The sequence below is a fragment of the Macaca fascicularis genome, chromosome 17 (assembly GCF_037993035.2).
Source record: "Macaca fascicularis isolate 582-1 chromosome 17, T2T-MFA8v1.1".
NCBI classification, from domain to species: Eukaryota; Metazoa; Chordata; class Mammalia; order Primates; family Cercopithecidae; genus Macaca; species Macaca fascicularis.
In genome coordinates this window covers 18315545-18336470 of record NC_088391.1, presented here as the reverse complement: position 1 = coordinate 18336470, position 20926 = coordinate 18315545, and the positions used below count along the sequence as shown (strand labels likewise).

General features: G+C 37.9%; 1 protein-coding gene across 4 annotated transcripts in view; it reads right to left on the bottom strand.

Moving 5' to 3' along the window:
- The window catches only part of FREM2 (FRAS1 related extracellular matrix 2), a 236459-nt gene that overhangs the window by 75177 nt on the left and 140356 nt on the right, over nucleotides 1-20926 (bottom strand). For all 4 annotated transcript variants that reach the window (XR_006693725.3, XR_010582565.2, XM_065533167.2 and 1 more), the window contains exons 7-16: nucleotides 20413-20562; nucleotides 18472-18681; nucleotides 16871-17068; nucleotides 15998-16162; nucleotides 15243-15425; nucleotides 10941-11071; nucleotides 9175-9333; nucleotides 7597-7900; nucleotides 5628-5759; nucleotides 2578-2909 (exon numbers count right to left, since the gene is read on the bottom strand). Coding sequence is in view for 2 of the 4 variants with exons in the window: in XM_065533167.2 (XP_065389239.1) it covers nucleotides 2578-2909; nucleotides 5628-5759; nucleotides 7597-7900; nucleotides 9175-9333; nucleotides 10941-11071; nucleotides 15243-15425; nucleotides 15998-16162; nucleotides 16871-17068; nucleotides 18472-18681; nucleotides 20413-20562 (1964 nt within the window). In the remaining 2 variants the exon portion in view is untranslated. The remainder of the gene's footprint in view (nucleotides 1-2577; nucleotides 2910-5627; nucleotides 5760-7596; nucleotides 7901-9174; nucleotides 9334-10940; nucleotides 11072-15242; nucleotides 15426-15997; nucleotides 16163-16870; nucleotides 17069-18471; nucleotides 18682-20412; nucleotides 20563-20926) is intronic.

Below are 20926 nucleotides of genomic sequence, written 5' to 3'. Positions count from 1 at the left end.
TTAACTGAAAACCTACAATTGCTGATTTTCACCTAATGGAGTAGAATCGTTGTCAGCTCCAATAGAGAAGCAGAGTAATGACTTTTCTAGCTGGCAGAAGTCACAGGAAGAAAAAAAAATACTGAACACAAATAATTTGATACAGGAACTGGAATTTTAAAAACTTAGCAAAGTATAGTCACTTTAGCTAATCTAAATTTTATAGTAAGATTTGATTTGAAGAATGAACACAGTAGAGGGCATGCTTTGCCTTCAAAATAAAACAGCCTTGCTACCTTAAAAAAGTGGACAGATATCATAGGATAAAGCTTAGGCAGGCAAGTGCAGGGTTTTTGTTATTGATAGGAAAGGCTACCTGGGTAACAAGTACAAAAGATGGGGAAGTGCTGCCACTTTGTGGAGAAGATAGAAAACATTGTTAAGGGTAAAAACAGACTATGAACTAGATGAGATCCACAGAGAAGCTCAATAGCATGAAGTGATTTTTTTTTTAAATTTTTAAAAAAATTTTTTGAGATGAAGTTTCACTCTTATTGCCCAGGCTGGAGTGCAATAGCGCGATCTCGGCTCACCACAACCTCTGCCTCCCGGTTCAAGCTATTCTCCTTCCTCAGCCTTCTGAACAGCTGGGATTACAGGCATGCGCCACCACGCCCAGCTAATGTTTTTTTTTTTTTTTCTTATTTTTTGTTGACAGAGTCTCGTTCTGTAGCCTAGGCTGGAATGCAGTGGTGCAATCTCGGCTCACTGCAACCTCCACCTCTCGGGTTCAAGTGATTCTCCTGCCTCAGCCTCCTGAGTAGCTGGGGTTACAGGCGCCTGCCACCACACCCGGCTAATTTTTGTGTGTTTTTTTAGTAGAGACGGGGTTTCTCCATGTTGGTCAGGCTGCTCTCGAACACCTGACCTCAGGTGATCCGCCGGCCTCGGCCTCCCAAAGTGCTCTGATTACACGCGTGAGCCACTGCGCCTGGTGTATGAAGTGATTTTAAAAGGAATGAGAACTATAATGTAATCCTATTTCTATATCCAATTTTGTTTATGCCAATAGATGCTGTGATGTAAGCAAGAATCTGAGAGAAAAACAACCAGAAAGGAAATAGAAATAATTTAGTAAAGGATTGGAAGCAGCTTTGAAAGGAAGACCTGAAGGAGCTAGAGATACCTGATCTGTAAAGAAAAAGGCTAAGGTAGATTTGTTAACATGAGCCTTTATTTTTCTTATGTGGATTGAATCTTTATTTTTCCATGTTTCTTTCAGGTGGCAAAAACAGGTTAGGAAAGAGGAATCTACAGAATAAACACTTATAAGTGTTTAAGTAACTTGCTCAAAGACATATAACTAGAAAATATCAGAGCCAAATTTTGGTCAGCATTTGCTTGATTCTAATATCCAGATTCCACCATCTTATACTGCCTCTCTATTGCTATTTCTATTGGCATTTTTAGCAATCCCTGCAAGTTACTAAATATTGCTGCTTTTTGACAAGCTGGCCATGGTCATGTCTTACCACCTCTGAGTCCAACTCAACATCAACACCAGCTGAGCTTGTCGAAGTCCACAGCTTTACTCTGGGATTACCTCATACTAGTTATCTAGTTTTTCCTTGCTACTGGTTGTTGTAAATTTCAACACCTTATAAATATAGCACAAAAAATGCAGCGTCACTTTAGCTCAATCTGGAAGGGCATTATATAGTCTGTATACCATTCAACACTTCAATGCATAAACCTACTTATGTAACTCCTTGTTTAGTTCAGGCAAGTTACAGCATTGCTTTTAGTTCAAACACTCAAAACAATTTTAAATCATGCCCTACATATTTTAGGTTCTCTATTGTAACCCTGAAGAAGGTCTTGCTTCCTTATCATTTTAACAACTTTGTTGCTGATGATGGGGTAGGGGTGAGGATTGTGTGTGTGTATGAGTATTTTTTGTGTGAATGTCTGTGTAGTATGAAGAAGAATCAGTAACTGTAGAGTGAAAATAAAAACAAGCTTTTAATAAAAACACTTTCGACTATGTTAATAATAGATAAATGAATCAAAAAGCGAGAAAGAGGAGAAAAACAGAAAGAAAAGAAAGGAGAGTGAAAAAGGAGGCTAGAAGAAGAGAAAATTTTATAAAAGTAAGAGAAGAAGAAAGTTAGAAAAGAGGGAGAAAAATTAGACTGACTCCCAGGATTGCAAAACCTCACTTTAGGTGGCTCATGATACAACATCACAGGCATCTACACATAAACACAAAAAACAGATAGTATATACTTTGAAGAGAAGTCAGTATTTGGATTTTTATAATATCAGAGTAGATTTTGAGCTTAAGGCAATAATTATACAGCATCCTTTTGACATAGATATAATATCTCTAACCCATTGTCCAAAACGACATATATTCTGGTCCATTGTTCAGAAATAGACATGGATTTTGACACCATGTCAGTTGGCGGTCCCCTGTTGTCAGTAATGACCTACACCACCAAGATGGAAAACTGGAGTTGGGACTTAGTACAAATCTATGTGACAAAACAAACCAATTGGTTTGTCCAGTGACCAAACTCAGGTGTTATAAATCTGTACCTGTCCATCCGTTCCAATGGTGCCACCACAGTCAGCAAGGAGTTCTGACATGTCATAGTAGCTAACGAACTCCCATAAACAGGCCTCTAGGTTCAGGTTCCGGTAGAAGCGTAAGGTATTGGAACCTCTGATAGACAAGCTGTACTGGTAAGGATATGTCTCTCCAATTATTTCCGGATTTTTGGTAGCATCAGTCAAGAAACCATAATGAGTCTTCACTTCAGTATAATCCAGGAGGTTGGAGCACTTGTGGTTTCCAACTCTTGTGCCGTCAGGGCTGAGGGTGAGCTCAAAGTTGGAAAGCTCTCTAGTGGAGATCACAGGGAGCATGCCTATGGTAAATCGAAATCACTGTTAACATTCTTTCAGGTAGCCAAGAACTCTGAACACTTTAAAACTTCTTTATCTCTTGAGAAAACAACTGTCATAAAATACCATCCAGCAGTGATGACCAAAGTGGTGTCTAGGCCCAGCGATGTGGCTCACACCTGTAATCCCAGCACTTTGGGAGGTCGAGGTAGATGGATCACCTGAGGTCAGGAGTTCAAGACCAGCCTGGCCAACATGATGAAACCCTGTCTCTACCAAAATTACAATAGCTGGGTGTGGTGGCGGGTGCCTGTAATCCCAGCTACTTGGGAGGCCGAGGCAGGAGAATTGCTTGAAACTGGAAGGCGGAGGTTGCAGTGAGCTGAGATCGTACCACTGAACTCCAGCCTGGACAGCAAGAGTGAAACTCCATCTCAAAAAAACCCCCACAAAAAACAAAAAAATAAAAAAAGTGGTATACTAAGAACCCTGGGGTTCCCCAGGAAAAATTTCAAGAGATCCACGACTTAAAAGCTATTTTCATAATGATACTAAGTTATTATGTGACTTTGCCACTCATATTCTCTCACAAGTGCGGTTTTTCGGAGACTACAAGATATGATAAATTGCAACAGATTGAATGCAGAGGCAGAGAATCCAGTTATCTTCTATTAAGTCAGACATTAATGATATCTTCAAGAATATAAAAGTACCACTCATTATTTTTTTTATAACACAGTTTTTTTAAAGGATGTATTTCATGTTAATATGTAATGTATTTCTTTTTGTTATTTTTAAATAAGTGAATAAATATTTAACAATTCCTCAGTTTTAATTTAAAATCCAATAAATATTTATAGATATCACCCACATAAACAAAATCTCTTTGAGATCTTCAATAATTTCTAAGATGTCCTGGATCATGTTGAAAACTGGCCATGCATGGGGGCTCACGTCTGTAATCCCAGCACTTTGGGAGGCCAAGGCGGGCGGATCACTTGAGGTCAGGAGTTCGAGACCAGCCTGACCAACATGACGAAACCCCATCTCTACTCAAAATACAAAAATTAGCCAGGCATGGTGATGCACGCCTGTAATTCCAGCTACTCAGGAGACTGAGGCACGAGAATCGCTTGAACCCAAGAGGTGGAGGCTGCAGTGAGCTGAGGTCATGCTACTGCACTCTAGCCTGGGTAACAGAGTGAGACTCTGTCTCAAAAAAAAAAAAAAAAAAAAAAAAGGTTGAAAACTACCACCATTATATAAGTACAGGCTAAAGACTGAAACTTTGTTCTGTAAAGGGTCAAATAGTAAATATTTTAGCATTGTGGTCCCTGAGGTCTCTGTTGACTGTTCAGTGCTGCCATCAGAGTGAAAGCCACTACCCTGTGAAGGAAAAAACCTAACTGTGTGCAATAAAACTTTATTACGGGCCATGGATTCGAATTTCATACCATCTTTATGTTTCAAAAGTAGACTTCTTGTTTTTCCTTTTTTCCCCCAAACATTTAAAAATATAAAATATATTCCTAGCTTACAGACCATGTGAAAACAGGGAGCAGACTGTATTTGGCCACAGGCCATAGTGTGCAGAGCCCTGGAATGAGCAATACAGCAAAAGACTATGAACCAGTTCTTCTCTTTGAGCCTTTCCCACCTGTTCCTCTCAGATTCACTCGGAGCAAAACTCCGGCCCCACAGAAGAAGTGGTCAGTCTCAACAGAACACACTTCTGGCAGAGCTGTGGCTACTGAACATTGAACACTGCATTCAGAAAATGCAAAGCCAAGTCCTAGGAGTGGCAGAAGAGACCACTCTTTCTTTTAGGAAATAACTCTTACTGGTCTGTGTTTCCCTGATGGGTCCCTACTCAGCCCTTTGCAGCTCAAGTCACACCTCCACATGGACCTAGAGATTGGGTGGTTCAGGGACCAACATTGTGCTGTAAAGGAAGGAATGCAGATTATTGACCACCTGCCCTTCCAATCCCCAGAAAAATCTCAGGTTGTGATAGGCAGACATAGCAGATGTTCTTGTTCTGGGGGAATAGATTCTACCTTGCAGCTCCTAATCATATTTCCTCTCCCTTAGCTACATAAAATATAACTAACATACCAAGTAATAAAATTAATATGAACAATTTGCTACAAGTGTAAAGTGAATTGAGTGGAAAATAACATGAAAATGCCTTCTGCACATGGTAAAATATTCATGAAGTATGATAAACTTATTGATACACACATTCTGGTCACAGCTCCCTAGCCAGAGAAAATAAACACAATATATAATACCTGTTAGTTTCATTTTTAAATTGTATTTACATATCTAGGAAATGTCTTAGTTACATGATAAATATTGAGAGAGACATAAAACTCCGGCTATAAAATTGCAACACATGTTGAAGGTAGGCACTAAGATATCAAATACTTTACTGTAACTTCAAGTTTACAATTGAAGATGCATTTGTACTCTTTCATAAAAGCTAGACTACGTACCAGTTTTGTTTTATCATGTCTGGATATGTATCACATCTATCTAATTTTAAAGAACGCTTACATTGCCATAGTTATAAAAACTGTGTAGAACAAAGCTAAAAAAGTTGAAAGAAGCAGAAGGACTTGAAGCTCAAGTTGCAAATTGAACATTTGTTGAAGCTTGGTTATTTAGAAAATGAAGGAAAATGCACCAGGTAATGAGGAGTCCGAAACAATTCCACAGATTTGCTTACCCAGGTCACCTACCATCTATGTGTGGCATTGTGACAGTGAGCTTGATAAGGCTTGTGTAGTCTGGGTCCTCAGGGCCTGTGTAGCGCAATTTAGCTGAGAACGGCTCTGCCCCAACTACCCCAGGTACACGGGGCTGACAAAGACCTTGAAAAAAAAAAACCATATTTATGCGAAAAGAAGGTAATCAATAATACCTAAAGAATGTTTTAAAAATAGGAGCTATTATTTTCCTATGTACTTTAAACTTCTCTGTGGAGTAGGGCATGGCTAAAAGTTTACATCACGTCATAAGAAATTAGAAGGCCACAGGGTGAGAAGTAATCACAGCAGACAGTTTAGTGGCCACTTGACAATTTAGGGATTGTTCAAACTTTGAGAAAAAATAGTTACCATTCAATGTAACTTAATGTGTGCTGGTTATTCTAAGTCCTGGTCATATTCACAAAACCATTTAAATATAAAGTATCAACAGATACAATAAAAATGATTGAAAGTCAGTAGGATAAAAGTAAATGTAGTTAAACCAAGTAAATTTTATTTTTACTGTAGAATAATATACTTATCGTTAGTTATGTTTACATTACTTATAAGTGAACAAAACTAAAACTGCTCATTTTAGAAACAAAAACTAAAGTCTCCTTAAAAATCAGAGAGCAAACTGTGAACAGTAGAGTTTTCTCTATATATGTAATTTTTTACAGTACGTGTATTATACATTATACTCCATTTTATATTCATCTCTCTTTCTCTCTCATATCTCCCAGTGACCTTCAAGAATTTCAACATGAAACTCTTTCTCCAGCATTTCCTTTAAGAAAACAGTGGGTTTTTTATTTGAACATCATGAAAGGGACCAAGATGCTGAATTATAATTTGAAGAGAACTTGGAAAGATACAATTGCTTATCTATTAGTATAAAACAGAGAAAATAGACAAATATTTACTAGGATAGCAATGAAATCAGAGGCAGGCCCCAGCATAGAGTCTGTCTGATTTATGAAAAGAGAGAATCATTTTAAGGCATTATTTAAATATTTGATCCTGAATATACAGTAGTCGCAGATGGGACATATGACCTGTCTTTCTGCAGCAAATTTACTTTTGAATGCAGTATGCAAATGGATGATTTAGAAATAGAATCATATCTATGCAACCGTTTTTAAGAAAAATCTCATTAAAAAAATATTCTGCAGTGAAGGATTTATTTATACAGTGGATTTCCTGTCTTTCCAATGTCGTCCCCAGCCACATCCTATTCTCCATCCCCAATGTGCCTTTGCTCCAGCCTTAAATACAGTCTCTCTTGTAATACCACGGTGTTCATTTGCACATACTCTTCTACCTGGATTGCCCTTTAGCTCCCGTCCCCAGCAAAATCCTACTCACCCAACAACCAGCTGAGCTCCCTGCATGGCATGAGCTCTGTTCAGATCTGAGCCTTGTACACCATTTTGCCTCGTCTCCTGGTTTTTCCTCCTCTCCCTCTCAGAAGCTTCCCCATTTCTCTGCTTGCCATTCCCAGAATATCTCACATTCTTTCTTGTTTTTATGAGTTGTTGCTCATGCTTGGTTTCCTCTACTCTTTCCAGATTCCGCTTGAGCCTCCCCTCTTTGATGAGCCTTTCCTGACCCACTCAGGGTAAAACTAATCACTTCTACCTGTGCATTCCTGTGCCCTGTCTAGACTAAAATGTGTCTGCATCTTCAACTGGACCAAGAAATCCTCAAAAGCGGGGATCCTGTCTTCTTTATTTTATTGCCGGCACAAAGCATTGTGTCTGGCATATAATAGGTACTTAAAGGTGGAATGAATATTTTGTTTTGTAATACATAATTTTGTAAAAATGGATTTTAACTTTTAACTACATACAAAATACACGGAATATGTGGGACATTTGGAAGTCTTAATAACCAGAAAGTAGACATTTGTAATATTCCACAGTATTCCAGTGATCTTCAGGGGAAAATGGTAATGACTGACCTTCTTCTCTGCTGATGGTTACAATAGGGCTCATGAGCTCCAGGCCTTCATCCCCGTTGGTGTTCACAGCACGAGCAGCGCACTGCACCCGGGAGCCAGGCTGAAAGTATATAGAGTCCAGCGTGACCATCTTGGATGATGTAAAAAAGGTGTCGAAGTCCACTTCTCTCATCGGGCTGGTCACACCATCAGGGCCCGCAGGTGCACTAGTCAGCCACCGGTACCGGGTCAAAGTGTCATTGATGTTCTCACTTGCACAGATAGAGCCTGTTTTATCATAGTCTGAATATTTGGGGTTGCAAGCCTGTGGAAAACAAATGACTGTGTTAGGAACAGAGTGTAGAACAGTGTGGAACACATTCTTCTCCCGTTCTCTGTCATCGAGTTTTCACTGCGGATTTCCCCAGTTTCCACATGCTGTTCATACAACTTCCGAATTTTGATTCCCAGCCATGATAGCGTTTATAAATGCTAATCTTGCATTTCAAACAGCTTATTGGATGTTTCTATTTCTAACTTAAATACGTGTAAAATTTTTATTTATACAATAATCTCTTGAATTATCAGGTTTGCCAATTAACCTTATTCTCTCTTTTTTCCTCCCTCCCTTCCTGTCTCTCATCTTACCCCCCTTATCCAGTGAGTCAGGAACTCGGCTGATTATTCTTTTGCAATATTGCTTAAGTTGATGCCTTCCTTTCCATTCCCAGCAGCACTTCTCTGTCTAATTCAGGGTCTTTTCTTCCACTCCGCTGACACACGACTGCCCTGTTAACCTGCCAGCTTAACCCCTCTGATCATTCTTCTGCGTAAGAACTCTTCGCTACCCAACAAATGAAGTCCAAATTTCTTAATATGACATTGAAAACTCCCTATCCTTTGACACCAACTTATCTCTGCCTTGTTGACTCAATTAACATGCATTGTGTACCTTTTATATATAAGTGATTATAGAAGTGCTGTTGTGATATAAAAATAAGTAAGTCATAATTTTAGCTCACAAGGAGCTTATAATTTAGAGTCAAGAAAAGGTAAATTTTAGAAGTAGTGATAATTTGCTATTTCTTACGCTATCTGTTTCTAGCTGTAGCTCATGTTGCAATCCCTTCTTCCTAGAATGACCTTCCCTTATCAGACTTGCATCCTAAATGATCAGAATTCCACCTGACCATCCCAAATCTCCCCTCATATATGGAGCAGCTCTGACCTCCAATTTGTATCATTTTCATGATAGTGGTTATATCTTGCCTTATATTAGAGTTACCAATTCCTATATTCTTTTCTTCATCTATAAATATCTTGAATGCAGACCTCATATCTTATTTATTTTTCTATTGGTGACAGACTGAGATAACACACTATGTACACACCAGTTAATGAAACTTTGCTGGGTGAAGAAAGAAAAATGGGAGCTTTATTTGATTAGTGTTACGTCTGCAAAGTTCAAGGCTTAAACCATGTAGTATTTTTCTACTTTCATTTCTTCATAACAAAGCCGATGCTATATTGATTACACTTTATAATTATTTGAAATAATTATCTCACAATTTTCCTCAATTTTGTGAATCGCCTACTCACTGTGATACAGATGACAGGATAGCCCGACACGGGTCCAGCACTCTCCTTAGCTTTGGAAGTGTCATCATACATCAACAGGGACACAATTTGAGGGACAGAAGGAAAAGTGACATCTGCCATACTGCTCATTTCTTCTATATACACAATGGCTTTGGTCACCTAGAAGGAAGAGATAATTATCACTGATTAGTGAAATATTAAACTTTTGATGCTTCTACCATACAGGACAATACTCACAATCCCTGGCAAACCCATGGCCTCATTATGATGCAAATTGTCATACTCAGTGCCCCTGGAGAGCAACTGGCCCTAAGTGGCCTGGTGTACAAGACCTTGGCACCTTGTTCACATCTTATGGTTCCAGGGAGGGCAGCTGAGCCCAGGGCAGTCAATCCAAAGGTTGGCCAGAGGCCCACGAGGTGTTTGGGCTCTAATTTTTCTTTTCTCCAGTTGTGATGACAGTAGCTAAATCTGTCTTGGGGTTGTGAAGGGAAATTTCATGCAGGAGTCAATTCTTTGACAGTGGGAGTAGAGCTGGAGGACATTCTGAAGGAAGGATGATCAGAGAGGTCATGGGATAGTGTGAGCCTGGATGAAGCAGATGCCAGTAATAAGAAATTCTTTAAAGCAGTCAAGGACAGAAGGCACCGCCTGAAACCCAGGCAGGGGAGAATTTGAGTTCCAGACAGACGAGGAATCTATGAACATCTGCTGCTGGGCAAGGTGACAAGAATACCTTGTTGTGAACTTGCCCTGGCTCCCAAATAACCTTCCAATATCTGACTACATAGCATAGTTTCCCAAACTATCTTTACATGTATATTTTTGAAAGAAGCTTTCATCACTGGAAGTAACTTGAGTGAATATTCTTTTTACCCAAAAGAATTTCATACGCTACTACATAAAAGTAATAATAAAAGATTCATCTTATGTGATGAAGACACAAAACTATATTTGATAAAGATTGCCCATACTTGAATTTTAAATAACTTGATAAAAAGCAAGGCACTGTAGTAGAAAAACCATCAAGCAGTAAAGATTACAAAATGATAAAAAAAAATTTAAAGAAAAAAGTTTCCCAGCTTGAACTCATACTAAAGTGAAAGAAAAAAGTAATACAGTAAATTTAAGCAAAGACATAAAAAATTAATACATTCCAAAAAGACATGTAGTTTTAAAAATTATTTCCCATGTAAAGGTCAACATTCTGTGGTATTATGTTCATTTTGAGGAAAATCTGGTTAATGAGACAATATAAATTAAGTAAGTATAGACAACAAGATTTAGGACTGAAACATTTTGATCATGAGGCTGTGGACATCAAATTCTGATAAAGCCAGGGGTAACAGATCTTGATTTGGAGGGTTAGCAAACTGCTTTGTGGGTTTGAATATGTTTTATGAGTTGTGGCACTGAATCAATAGTTCCCTCTTTACTCTGAGATGCTACTTTCTCTCTGATGGTTAATCCCAAGGTCAATCAATTGTTACTGACTGACATGGGGAAGGGAAGTGCACTGGTTTGGGGCTCAGTGACTTCAGTCCTTGAGTTTCAACACACATTTTTCAAAGAAAAAGATAGGAATTTCTTGACTATGATCTAATCAGAAGAAAACATATTTAGGTGGTAAAAAAGGTTATGCATATCTCTTTCATGTAAGGCTTGTACAAAGTCTCCTCATTTTATTGTACACTATGTGATTGCTTTTATGCATTTTCTCTGACAAACTGCTGGCCATGAATTTACATACACATTACATTACTTACCTGAGTCTCTGCTATCATATTTTCATCAGGTTTTAGGTGAACAGTGAAGGCTTCTCTCATCTCTCTCACTCCATCAAAGATAACTTCGATTTCAACCACATGCTGGGTTTCCCCTTCCTTAAACTCAATTTCTACAAATGCAAAATCACAGATTTAAATCATTTGCATGTGAATATTAGAAATTTTCTATCAAGCCTTTTTTTTTTTTTTGGGTCTGTGGCCTGCAATGAGAAATACATTTTACACTGTGGTCCAGTATTTTTGGGTGTGTGTGTGAAATGAAATCAAATGTTTAACAAACATCACTAATTCTTACTCTATGCATTTTACTTTAATATTTTCTTGTTTCCCAAGACTTTAATTTTTCAATTTTTTTACTTCCATAGGATTTTGGGGGAACAGGTCGTGTTTAGTTGCGTGAATAAGTTCTTGAGTGGTGATTTCTGAGATTTTGTCTCACCCATCACTCGAGCAGTATACACTGTACCCAATTTGCAGTCTTGTACCCCTCACCTCCCTCCCACCCTTTCCCTGGAGTCCCAAAGGTTCATTATATCATCGTTATGCCTTTGCATCCTCATAGCTTAGCTCTCACTTATGAGTGAGAATATACAATGATTGGTTTTCCATTGCTGAGTTACTTCACTTAGAATAACGGTCTCCAGTTCCATCCAGGTTGCTGTGAATGCCTATTTTATCTGAAGGAAAATTTTAATAATAAGACATTGGTTTTTGGCCCACAGTTTGAAAATATGCTGAATTATGGGAGGGACAATCAGTAGTTCTAATATTGGGACATAATCAGAAAAATTAACATCTTATTCTCCAGAATTTCTAAAACAATAGGACTCAAGACAAATAAATATGATCACAGGTATAATAGAGTGTGAATGGGATTTACATTATGTATATATGTAGAAGAGCCAGATAAATAACTGTTGAGTTTTTTATACAATATCAAATTATATTTCAAAAAAACTTCTTTGTGTTTTCAGGGAAACGTAGACAAGTCATTTTAGATAAATGCTAGTGATTGTTTTCCCTTCACCCTGTCCTTTCTCACTAAGAAAGAATTGCTTCATTGTCATGAAAGTTAAATCTAGAATCCTAAAAAAAATCAGAATTATTTTCTTAACCACTCATTTCAAAATTACTAAAAATCATGAAAATTATCAGATTTTATTGAAGTCATAATTAAGCAGCTGATCATACTGTAAAGCATGGATAAACTACTTTGTTGGTTTTACTATACCTTTTGAGATACTGTTTCAAAAGAGAAAATATAAAGCTTATAAAGTATAATTATCCCAATTAGAAGAGTCAACAGATGCCAGTTTCCGATGTAGCTGCAGTTCAGTTATTATAATTCTAAATTACAAATCCTTTAGAGTCTGGAAGAAGAAAATGAATTGCCAGTGCATTTTCTTTTTCCTGCTTCAATTTTTAAATTATCAGGTATGAGGAGCAATTTTCTTCCCTTTATCTTTAAATAATTTTCTTTTTCTTTGTAACATTAGTTCTCTGTTTCTAGATACAGCAATTATTTCTACTAGCCTTCACATATTATTTGAGCCCATCAGTCCTAGATTTCTTATACCCTGAGAGAACTTACAGTTCTTGTTCCAGAGAAGAAAATAGCTAATCATTTGCTTGATTTGACCTGTATGATGTGACATTAAAAAATTGGTTTCTAACACTTAAATATCTGGGAATTTCATAGGAAAACAGAGATTTTTGTGTTTTTTTGGCACCTTCCTGCATGGCAGGAGACTATGACCACTAGGCTGAGATAATACAGGCTTTTCTCGGCAAGGAATGGGCTTGCTAGCTTAATCACATTACAATCACTCCATTTTCTCTCATATTTTCCTTGCTTTACTCGTTTTCATTGCTTATCTTAGATGTGTAAACATTCAAGGTTTTGTAATGCCTTGAGTTATACAAACCAAATTTCTTAGAATTTAAAAAATTAAACATTTATTTTAAATATCTGTTATTGTTTTCTGATAGTATACTTGCTGGATAGTGGGCAAGTTTTCTCACTCACATTTATCTTCTTCTGTCACTTTAGACTATTTTAGTACACAAAAAATTTCAACTTTTGTCCTATATCTAATTTTTTTCTGTTTTTTTGCAAAGAACTCACTTCAGTTTGAACCTTTACAGGAGAAATTAGAAAACGTTTCAGAAAAATATTCCTTAAATTTTTAGTATAAACATTATAAAACACATGTTGACATTTATTGGATAAAAGAGACCAACAGGTTTATTTAATATTTTAACTTTTTTCTGACTTTACTTTTCAGTTTACTACATAGCTATAATTTTGTTTCTGTTTAGCAAAAGGAATCATTTTACTTTCAAGAAAAACATTTTTTGTTAAAGATCATATTATCAATATTTAGAAGATTCTTCTTTCATGTAAAATCTGCTCATTATAGAAATACATTTTATATTTTATAATTCAGTAGCTAATCAGTTTTGTTTTCTCTTCTCTGGGATTATGTGTGACTTATTTCAAATATATATTATGTTTTACATAGAGAGTAATCTGGGGATAACTTTGAAGCTTGTATATTCTTTCCATATAATGGTTACAATTTGATACAAGCTCCTCTGTAGAAGACACCATTTTTTATATTGCCTCAATAACTTTGTTACTGATTCAGGGATACCTATCAGTTGTTTTCTCAGCTTTGTTTGTAAATTAGATAAAGATGAACGCCTGAAGGGCTAAGATCATCAAGAACGAATGACTCTTGATAGGGAGAGGTGGGAAAGTAGAAAACACAGTGAATACTTAGACTCCAAATAATTCATAAATGTAATTTTTGACATAAAGTTACTTTTATTTTCTAAGCAAATAATTCAGAGAGAGAGCAACTGAGAGAGAAGAACTGAGTTTTTTGTTTGTTTGTTTTCTGAGACGGAGTTTTGCTCTTGTCTCTCAGGCTGGAGTGCAATGGTGTGATCTCAGCTCACTACAGTCTCCGCCTCCCAGGTTCAAGCCATTATCCTGCCTCAGGCTCCCAAGTAGCTGGGATTACATGCACCACCACACCCAGCTAATTTTTGTATTTTTAGTAGAAACAGGGTTTCGTCATGTTGGTCAGGTTGGTCTTGAACTCCTGACCTCAGGAGATCCACCCTCCTCAGCCTCCCAAAGTGCTGGGATTACAGGTGTGAGCCAACGTGCCCAGCTAGAACTGATTTGTTTTAATTACTGATAAAAGTAAATGGCAGGCCGAGTTTGGTGGTTCACGCCTTCAATCCAAGCACTTTGGGAGGCCAAGGTGGGCAGATCACTTGAGACTAGGAGTTTGAGGCCAGCCTGGCCAACATGGTAAAACCCCATCTCTACCAAAAATACAAAAAAATTAGCTGGGCATGGTGGCACATGCCTGTAGTCCCAGCTTCTTGGGAGGCTAAGGTGGGAGGATCGCTTGAACCTAAGACATGAAGATAGCAGTGAGCTGCGATTATGCCACTGCACACTAGCCTGGCCAACAGAGTGAGACTCTGTCTCCAAACAAAAAGAAAAAAAAAAAAGATGGTGACATGGCTCAACATTTGCAAAAAGAGAGGGATGAAAGACATCTGTAAGTGGCTCCTTTTTTGGTTTAGATTTAGATTGCTGGTGTTCTCTAAACCAAAAGAGATTATTATCACAGTTATTATGACACAGAAAAATAAGGGAATTATTATTTAATCTGGTAACCACAATGAAGGTAAAACCAATAGAAAGTCAACTCAAAACAGAAGGTTATCTAGCACATTTACTCAAAATTTCCCTAAGTCCTAACACATATACCCTGTAAGTCAAAAAGAAAAAATCTTGGAAATAAATCCCATTGTGTTTGTTTTACTAAACGATAGAAATTTAAGAGTATGTTTATATTTTAATTGAAACAGCTCAGAAACAGAAAGTCAAATACTGCTCGTTCTCACTTCTAAGTGGTAGCTAAACAATGTGTACATGTGGACATAGAGTGTGGAATGATAAACACTGAAGACCTGGGGAGGGTGGGGGAGTGGCAGGGGGTGCTTACTGAGAAATTACTTAATGGGTACAATGTACATTATTCGGGGGACGGATATACTAAAAGACTAGACTTCACTATGACACAGTATAACCGTGTAACAAAATTGCACTTGTACCCCTTAAAATTACACCCCCCAAAAAAGAGTGTCCTATTTTTATTTCAATTGGATGTTTCCCTTCTTTTCCTTAAGGGCACTGGCACTGGCACACAGAGTTGGCATGATCCATCCATGAGGAGACAGGCCCTGGGAGCCCCGTACCTTCTGACACCGGGTGGTAGTCTTCTCCAGAGGTGGCTGAGCCATCCTTGGTGTGGACTCTCACAATGGAAACCTTCGAAGTGTCTCCTTGGCGAATCACTGGAATTCTTATAACCACCGACTCTCCAGGTTCTTTGGGTTCAGTGACACTAAATTTGGTTTCTCCAAATTTAATAACAGTCTCTAAAATTGCGGGAAACACAGACAAATGACATTATTAGTAAGGGGAATGCTTTTCCTCCATTTCTAATGTTAGTTTCCATGTGGGAGGGGCTTAAGGACTCTTACGCTCCTGGTTTCTCTCTGTCGCCTCACTCAAAATTAGTGATGTGTGTGGAAGGAAAAGCTGGCATATGTTGTCCAACTCCTTCCTGGGATTTAACCAGCCCCCAGAGAGCATGTGCTGCCAGCTGTCTATGTGCCATAAATTACACATGAGCAGGCCAGAAGGTGGCGGGGGAAGGGAGGAAACTGTTGGTCCCCCTGTACCCAAGGGTGTGTATAGAGTAGAGGGCCGGCATGGATGTTTGGGAATTAGTGTTTGGATGTAAGCCATATTCTCCAGCGTCAAAATGATCAGTTTTAATTGTTTATTTTGTTCCCCATTTGTTTGTCTTTTTGCTATTTCTCAACAGATTAAAAATCCTAGTCTGAAAGTAGAGGAGGCAGGGGGATTTTTCTGAGTCACTTAAAACCTTGACTTGGATGGATTTTAGTTCCCAATTTACAGTTGAACACAAAAAAAGATTTCTTACTATCAGCATCATCTCGGATCCTTACGAGAGTTTCGTTTTGTTCACCAACTGCAGCCCCAAAGGGAGAGTTGCTTTGTGGAGTGCCGAGTACCAGGCGGAGTTCCTCCACCTCCTCATAGAGCACGTTGTCCATCAGCTTAAGGATGCAAGGCTTTTCAGTCTCACCTGGAACAACAGTGTCAGCAGGTCAATCACGTCCCATAGGAATGTATCTACAACTAGAATGTGAGCACCATAAGGGCAAGAATGTGGATTTTTCCTGCCATCTCAGTGCAACAAATAGTGTTTGGCAAGTAATAAGCCTTCAGTAGATATTTGCTGAATCAGTGAATACATATTTAAGTATATGCAATGACCAGCCCTTATATGTATGGGGAATTTCTTTGCTTTCTGTCTTTAAGCTCTGCCACTCATCTTAGAAAACAAAGGAAACAGCACAAATGCCACTTTTGTTTATGAATTTTTAGCATTACATTCAGAAAGCAAGATTAGCAGCCTTGTACTGGTTGATCATTGTTAATCTGACCTCAACACCAGTTTGTAGTATTATTAACTTCTGACTTACTAAACAAATCATTGAGCTAAGTTTAATTCCTAGCATTGTAAAATCTGTACATTTCATATGCGTTTGTCCACTGAATAAGTTTTGAAGAAACCATATATCACATCACTGGGAATCAATAAGTTAATGCAGATACAAAAAGGGCATTCATTCAACCTGTTAAAAATTCATTTCACTTTCCTCATTTAGTGCACATAAAACCATGCCATACGCTTGTTGATATCAAGGAACTTGTATTTCCCTGATACCTATTTCTGAGTAAAAATTCAGCTTCTTCAAATTTCACGAAAAAACTTTAAGCTCAAGCTTACCAGGGAGGAATGTGATGATGGAGATGTCAGTGTTTGGGCGTTCTTCAAAGTCCATCATCACCTGTGCAGACCCCTGCCGGGTGTAGCATCTCACTGAAGATCTGTACTGGACATCCCCGCTCCTATGGATCATTGTAACTATCTGCCCATCACTTTCGCTGCCAGTATATATTCGTTCTTTGAATTGCATCTTAGGCACTGCAAAAACAAAGGATCAAAGTGAATGGAAATTTCCGCATTTCAGAAGATGTGGTTTAGTGGAAAGAATAATGGAAAATAAGTGAGAAGAAGTGGATTCTGTCTCCATTCAATCACTTGCCAATGTTTTGACCTTGAGCAAATCACTTAAGAGTTTTGATTTCCTTACCTTTGACATTTTGCTCTGCCTGTTTGGTAAAGGAAGGGTATGCAATGAAATGCTAAAAAGTAGATAAAACCACAAACCTTAGATATTTGTATCTACATGTTTCTTAGTCATGAGGCTTTCAGAATTTCCTGATATGAAGAACACTAAATATTGTGCAGATAATTATAAGCATAATTTACTCAGATCATGTGGGAAAGTTGACTCTGTGTGTGTGTGTGTGTGTGTGTGTGTGTGTGTGTGTGATTTTTAGGTGACACCTATGCTAGGTTAATTGCGTATAGGCCTCATTGACAATAGGTAAGACTCCTCCAAGCACGGTTGAAATCCTCATGATTGAAGAGTGTTCAGAATTCCCTTGTGATGATGTGCCATGTGTTCAGCAGAGAGTTGTCCCAGAACAGCATTTTTGGCACATTATCAGAGAAACTGTATGAGTGTCTAGGGGAAGGAGATGACAGAAAGTGTCCTGTGCTGTGAAGTGGGGAAAGATCACTGACACTCAGGAGTCTATGCAGTTCCACGTGGTTCCACCCATCTGCCGTGAGGGGAATTCTTGAGGCACAATCAAGATACTGATGATATCACTTTTTTTTTCTTTAAGGTTTGAGAGAAAGAATAAAAGTTTTATTCTGAGACTGTCTAATTCTATCAGAATCATCAGGAGGAGAAAGGTGTGGTCAGTTAGGGTATTTGTATGAGTTGGACTGTGTCCCCCTTAAATTCATATGTTGAAATCCCAACCCCAACACCTGAGGATGTGACCTTATTGGTAAGTTGGGTCTTGACAGACGTAATTAAGTTACAGTGAGGTCTTTAGGGTGGGCTCTAATCCAATATGACTGGTGTTCTCATAAAAAGAGGAAAATTAGACAGAGACACAGGGAACATGATGTGAAGAGACACAGGGACAACATGGCCATCTTCAAGCCAAGGAGAGAGGCCTGGAACCTCCGTCCCTGACAGTGCTCAGAAGGAAGCGAGCCTGCCAACACCTTAGTTTTGGACTTCTCGTCAACAACTATGAGATAATCAATTTCTGTTATTTAAGCCACCCAGACAGTGGTACTTTGTTATGGAAGCTCTAGCAAACAAACATATATATACACACACACACACACAAACACGTATATATATATATATATATAATATATAGTTTATCATCTTGCTTATCATATATATATATAAACCTTAACTTATGATTTCACTTATCATTGTAAAATTAATAAACACTCACAATCGGAGACAGAGTCATTTATGGAGACTGTGGCTTTGCTGGGCTCGCCAAGGGCTGCCTTCACAGGCATACGAAGCACCAGTTCAAATTTCTCAATTCCCTCCAGCACTGGTTCTCCAAGGTCATCCAGAATGACGACACGAACAGGTTGCATGTTGACTCCAGGTGCAAAATCTAAATTACGGCTGATGCCCACGTAGTCTGTTCCAGCTATGACAGTAACAAAAAAATATTCAGTTGGGGACTAATTAAATTTCAAAAAATTATAAGACATAAATTATGTAATTATATTTATAATTCTTCTTTTAAAAAACAGAGACCAGCATAACCCTACAGAAAAGTACATTTAATACAATGCAAATAGATATCCAGATAGCTACTGTGGTGACAGATCAAAGACCAGCTGCTGAACTTTATCCACGTTTCATGGTTAGCCTTTGGATTAGTTATGTTGGCTTTCTGTGTCATAGTTCCTCTAACTTTAGTTTGAAAATTATCTAATAAAGGTAATAAAAATCAGGCTTAGAAAAATCAGCATATCAATCAAATATATGATCCTCATAAATTACATATGAAATATAGACATTTACAATTTTGTTCACATTGATTAAGTATTTATGTATCTTTGCTGGAGCTGCTGTAGAACATCCTACTTAGGTGTATGGCTGCCTGTCAGTTAAAGCAACACATTTAAGTGGAACCAGCTCTGCCCACACTCCATCCACCTTTGTTCCAGGCAATGAGAGAAGCTTCTACAATTTGATCTTTAATTTAATATTTTTCAGACAAAAGGGGCTATATCTAGTGTTGATACCTCCATTTATATCTAAAGTAGTTAAAAACAAAACTGCCTTTTAATCTGTAGCCACTACATCCTCAAAGACTGACAGTGATGGGCAATAGGTCGATAATATTGCTTCTTTCTTTGTTTTCATATCTTCCGCTCTTCTGACTCTCATTTTGTATCTACTTTACCTCCAAATGTGCAACTTTACTTGAGCATATCTGTCTTTAATTCATTTTGTAGAATGTCCGTATCTCCTTGTGGTTCTTTTTATATTTTTTTCTTTTCCTCTGCTTCTTCCCCTTTGCTCTTATTTCTCTCTCTCCCTTCCATCATCTCTGATTTGAATATTTCTCTTTAAAATGATTAATTTAGTTAAACAAATGTTTACTGGGCACCTGCTACATGCAAAGCACTATACTGCTTCCACTACATTAAAAAAGTTAAAACCTAAGGGTGACTTTTCAAATGGTATAACCTGTGCTTGCTTTGTGTGATGAATATCTGATGTGTGTATGACATGCGTGTGTGTTCTCATGTGTGTGTACATGAGAAAGTTTGTATTGTTGGTCATTTAGGGAAAAAAAAGGAAATTTTGAATTCTATGCTTGCTGTAAACTTTAAAACCAACTTTTTGGAGATGTAGATCCCGGAATAAAATGCAGATATGTGCTAGTTAGTACATTTTTTATAATGAAGTGTGGAAAAAACCTTTTGGATCTGAAGTATTTATAGGGACTCATGGTTAAAATAAGGAGACAGCCAACTGAAGACACATGCCTGCACAGTACCTAAATGTCATAGGTTTCTGTGGGGATAGATTATGTGCAGCAAGATGATTTTCCTGCCTATAATGCCACAGCATTCAGCAATACTAGTTTTGCTGAGAGTAGAGAACCACTTCATGGAAATATAGGCCTTAGTATATAGATCCTTTGAGTCTTAACGTTTGTAACCTAGCTTCTGATTCATGGCCCTTAAATGTACTTTCCCAAAGTGGTAAATAAAGCCTAGATTTACCTCCTAGAGTAATAATTTCAGCAAAAACAATACACCCAGCCAAACTGCTTTAATAGAAGCGAGGTATTTCAGCTTTAAACAAATTTGTGCCATGGTCATTGAAAATTGTCTAAAGAGCCGAGCGGGAAACTGCTCACCATCTGCGGAGGGAGGATCCGTTTTCCGAGACCTCACTGTGACACTAGAAGACTTGGACAGGTCCGTGCCTGTTCTCCACACCCGAACTTCCACGTAGCCAGCACTCTCATCCACGGAGTACTCCACATCGCCGAAGTAGAAGATGGGTTCTGTTAAGAAAGGAACAGAAATCATTTCTGTTATTTTTATTTTTTCCCATCAAACTCTATTGACATGATTCCAAAGAAGAGTGTGCTTACTCTTAGGGACTGCCTTATCATACATTTTCCTTTTAGTGAGATAACATCTCTTCGATCTGTACTTTTCAGGTCAAAATATTACTGCTTACAATCGAACATACACACAGTAAAGTGTCTAATAAAACATTCTCATCTTGAGGCATAAGTTTGTTTGTCCTTCGTATGTGGGATTATAAGTGTCTTTGGAAGCTTAGTTGGAAAAATAGAACTAAATGAAACAAAGCACATACCTGATTTTTTTTTTTTTTTTTTAGTTTGGCCTAGCCACTCATTT